Below are 4,759 nucleotides of genomic sequence, written 5' to 3'. Positions count from 1 at the left end.
CTTGTCTGATATGAGAATTGCTACTCCAGCTTTCTTTTGATTTCCATTTGCATGGAATACCTTTTTCCATCCCCTCACTTTCAGCCTGTATGTGTCCCTAGGCCTGAAGAGGGTCTCTTGTAGACAGCATATATATGGGTCTTGTTTTTCTATCCATTCAGCCAGTCTGTGTCTTTTGGTTGGAGCATTTAATCCATTTACATTTAAGGTAGTTGTCGATATGTATGTTCCTATTACCATTTTCTTAATTTTGGGGGGTTTGTTATTGGAGGTCTTTTCCTTCTCTTGTGTTTCCTGCCTAGAGAAGTTCCTTTAGCATTTGTTGTAAAGCTGGTTTGGTGGTGCTGAATTCTTTTAGTTTTTGCTTGTCTGTAAAGGTTTTAATGTCTCTGTTGAATCTGAATGAGATCCTTGCTGGATAGAGTAATCTTGGTTGTAGGTTCTGCCTTTTCATCACTTTAAATATGTCCTGTGACTCCCTTCTGGCTTGCAGAGTTTCTGCTGAAAGATCAGCTGTTAACCTTATGGTTAACCTTATGATTCCCTTGTATGTTATTTGTTGTTTTTCCCTTGTTGCTTTTAATATTTTTTCTTTGTATTTAATTTTTGATAGTTTGATTAATATGTGTCTTGGCGTGTTTCTCCTTGGATTTTTCCTGTATGGGACTTTCTGCACTTCCTGGACTTGTCAATCATTAATTCTTGAACCAGGCTTTTGTGGCTCAGGGGAGCCCTAGGAGACTACAGCTTTTCTACAAACAAGAGGCAGGCAGAGGACTCTGTGGTGGCAGTGGGGCATCTCTCTCAGGAAGGCCCCACAGGGTCCTGCTCGGTTACACTTTCGTTCAACAACACTGATGGAGCAGCTGCTTGCACTGCACACAGAATTGGTGCTGGGGTTATAAAGTGAAAATAAATAGACAACATCCCTGTCCTTATGGAGAAGCTTTTAAAAAGGAAATTGCAGGATATTAGGCAGTGATGAGGGCTAAGCAAAAGAAAATAAATCAGGGCAAGCTGAGCAGCGCAGGGTGGGTTGGGGCTTTGTTTAGTGATGGGGATGAGGTAGGTAAAGGGGAGGAAGATGTGAAGGGCTGAGTAAGCACGATGTTGGGGTGCACAGGCCCCAGAACTCTGTGTCCTCCTGGGCACCAGGACTGGGTGCGCAGCTGCATCCCTGTGTTCACCAAGCAGTTCAGTCCTGGTCCAGCTCAACCCCCAGAGCACTCGGCCATCACAGCACTGCCTGTGTCCTGGTTTCCCCCAACAGGGCCTTGCAGCCACTCTGCTGGCTGTGCTTCTAGCCAGATGTGGTAAAACAGAGGAGACGCGGCTATCCGTAACACAGCGCGTCCCCAGTCAAGCTGGGGGACTGAGAGCACTTTCCGATTTTTTCTTTTTCTGGAGACTCGGGATTTAAATTGAACCCAGCGCAGGACAGTGCGTTCTGTGGGTGACAGTGGACAGCCACACCTGTGAAAGGGGAGAGACGTGAGTGGTAGTGATGGCAACGAGGCACCCAGCAGTGGGAGATACAGAGGGTACCCAGCGCCAGCTGACCTCAGTCCTCCCCAAGTGCTGACCCCTGTCACTGGGCATGACATCTCCAGGGCCTGCCAGCACTGACATAGCAGCCCCGGCAGAAAAGCTCAGCATCTCAAGCTCGAGGGAAAGGAGAGGGGTCAGCCATGGCTAGAGTGGTGGTCAAGGGTGTGTGTATGTTTCAGGAGTGTAAATGCAGAAGCTGGATAGATGCTCCATAGGCTACTTCTTGATTCACCAGCACTCTTTGACCCAACTAATCTTTCTTTAATTGGAATACAAAAGGCTATGCCTTGCAATCCCAGAATGGCAGTCATGACGATCAAGAGTGATTCCCAACCCTTCTGAAATTGTTCTGCCTACTCAACATCCCCTCCCTTTGGCATATTTGCTATTTGAAGACAAAAGCAGGTTAAATTAATTTTGTGTCTTCCCAGTTTTCCCCCACTGCTACTGGGACTTGCTAGTGTGAAGTCTTGGGACAGAACAGCTGCCGTTCACAGTCAAGCAGTGGGTTCACCTGATCAATACTGCATGATGCTAACTGTTATATTCCTTTTTGTTACAGCCCCAGCCCCGAAAAGGCAAAAATGTGACCACTGGACCCCGTGTCCCCCAAACACCTACGCCTACCGGTTGCTCAGTGGCGGGGGCAGGGACAAGTATGCCAAGATCTGCTTTGAGGATGAGGTGTAAGTACTATAGCGGGAAAAGAAAACCTAGCTCTCCCACTTGGTTCTTCCCCTTCTCTGAGGCTGACCAAGCAGCAAGTCTGCCCCAGGAGAGACAGGCATCTTCTTGACCTCAGGCAGAGGCTGGGGGGCATCCGAGGAGAAATGAGAATGCATGCTGTGCCGAGGGTGGGGAGGTGGGACCCGTAGATTGCTTTTATGTGTCCCGTGTTGAACTTTCATTTGACAGCAGTTAGCAAAAACCTCAGTACATATTTTGTACTCTAGCCCTTCAAAGTCAGGGAAACATCAAAACTCAGTGGATACGGCTGTCCTTGCATTTGGGTTTTGATCCTCACCCTCATGGGTTAAAGCCAGTGTCGTCTCTCCCTGCAGCCCCTACCCCCCACGTAGCTCGGTTCAGCTTCTGTGCCACTGCCTTACCCTTGACAGCCCAATAAACCCTGGCACTTGGAAGTGTCCTAGCCCAGTGTATTCCATGGCTAGGGCTGCCATAACAAAGTACACAGACAGGGCAGTTTAAACAACAGACATTCATTCTCTCTCAGTTCTGGAGGCCAGACGTCAAGATCAAGGTGTGGGCAGGGCTGGTTCCTTCTGAGGCTGCAAGGGACAGTCTGTCCCATTCTCCCTCCTTGGCTTGTAGATGCCGACTTTGCCCTGTGTCTTCACAGCGCCATCCCTCTGTGTGTGTGTCTCGATCCAATTTTCCCCTTTTAAAAGGGACACCAGTCATTTTGGGTTAGGGTCACCCTAAAGACCTCATTTTAACTCAGTCATCTCTTTAAAGGTCTATATCCAAATAAGGTCACCTTCTGAGGTTCTAGGGGTTAGGACTTCACCATTTGAACTTTGAGGGAACACAGTGCAACCCACAACACCAAGCTTAAGGATGGTTTGGGCGATTAAGTAATTATTACAAATGAGAGAAAATGTGGTCTCTTCCTAACCCTGAGTAGGAAGTCATTCCCAATTATCCCACCATTTCCCCCAAACCAGGCACACTTTCCCTTTTTTTGTTGGTTAGCTGTTGCCCACAGCACTCGGCACTTGCTGCATTTCCACCCCTCCACTCTCAGTCCCTTGGTCTCTGCACGTACCTTGTTCTCCCAAGGAGCAGGCAGTGCATTCAGAGAGGGGGTCGGATTCAGCTTCGTACACCTTACACAGTCCTGGCATATCCCCTCATTCAATATTTGGGAGTTGGGTAGAAATAGCCCCTTCGCTCTGCAGGTCCATAGTGTCTCTAAGGTCCCCTTTGCTCTGCCGGATAGTTTGTTGATAAACATTCATCCACCGATGAACTCCAGAGGGTGAGGCACTCAGCAGAGGGACCGTGACGTGGAACACGTGGCTCCTGCCCAAGAAGCTGACGTCACAGTTCAGGGTTCTCTGCCTCAACCCCATGGACACCCTGCATGGTAGGGGCTGCCCTGAGCATTTCAGGGTTAGCAGCACCCCTGGCCTCCACCCACTAGATGCCAGAGAATACCCGTCCTCCCCACCAGCTGTGACAACCACACACGTCCCAGACATTGTCACACGTCCCCTAGGTGGCAAAATCCTACCCCCCACCCCATTAAGAACCAGTGGTATAGTTGGAGAGAACAAACAGAGTTTGCAGATGTCCATGGTAAATGCTGTATGGTAATTGTGTGTGTGTGTGTGTGTGTGTGTGTGTGTGTAATTTCAGAGGTGATGCCCTGATGAATGGGATTGTCATTGAGGTAGATTGAAAACTGAGCAGGAACCCTTGGCAAGGAAGAGGCAGGAAGACCTGGGAAGGGTGGGGACAGTGGGAGGGGTCACTCATCCAGAATCACATCGCCAGAAGGGGATTATTCAAGTTCAGATCCCAGAGCCCGGGATTTGCCCTGCTCCACAGTGCCTGACACCTTCTCCTGACCATGCATAGGAGCTACTGCATCTTACCTGGTACAAACCAACTCACGTATACTTTAACTTCATAGAACTCTGTCTGAGGTAGGTACCATTATTATTCCCATGATACAGACAAGACAACTGAGTCACAGAGAGGTTCAGTCACTTGCCCCTCATCACACAGCTGTTAGTGACAGAGCCAGGATTCCACCCGGGCAAACGTAGGGTCTGCTGCGTGGACCAACTTGAATCCAATAGTCTAAAGGAACAGCTAACCCTCTCTATGAATGTGTAGAACCAAAGGTAGCTTGCCTGCTTCAAACAGTATTCTAGATGTTTTTCAGAATTCAGTGCAGAATAAAGCAGGATAAGCACAAGTGAAAGCAAATTAAAAGGAACAGGAATCAATGAGGCCAGATGCCAAGACACTTGCTGTGCCTCTAGTGTTGTGTTTTCTTGTAACAAGTCCCTGGAACAGAAAGGATGGGTTGCAGAGATCTCGTTGTTTTACAAATAAAATATACAGGTTTGGGAATTCCCTGGCGGTCCAGTGGTCAAGACTCTGTGCTTTCACTGCCGAGGGCCTGGGTTTGAGCCCTGGTCGGGGAACTGATATCCCACAGGCCACATTGTATGGCCTTAAA

The 4,759-nt window shown here is 48.6% G+C and overlaps 1 protein-coding gene across 2 annotated transcripts in view; it reads left to right on the top strand.

Annotated features, from left to right (window-relative positions):
• FAM3B (FAM3 metabolism regulating signaling molecule B) overlaps positions 1-4,759 on the top strand; it is a 56,207-nt gene that overhangs the window by 37,223 nt on the left and 14,225 nt on the right. For both annotated transcript variants that reach the window (XM_027092975.1, XM_027092898.1), the window contains exon 3: positions 2,111-2,234. In XM_027092975.1, the coding sequence (XP_026948776.1) occupies positions 2,111-2,234 (124 nt within the window). The remainder of the gene's footprint in view (positions 1-2,110; positions 2,235-4,759) is intronic.

Source organism: Aethalodelphis obliquidens, unplaced genomic scaffold, assembly GCF_003676395.1.
Source record: "Aethalodelphis obliquidens isolate GAN/ISIS:26980383/991018 unplaced genomic scaffold, ASM367639v1 scaffold1, whole genome shotgun sequence".
NCBI lineage: Eukaryota > Metazoa > Chordata > Mammalia > Artiodactyla > Delphinidae > Aethalodelphis > Aethalodelphis obliquidens.
Note: the sequence above shows the minus strand (reverse complement) of the source record. Positions and strands in the feature narration are given on the sequence as shown.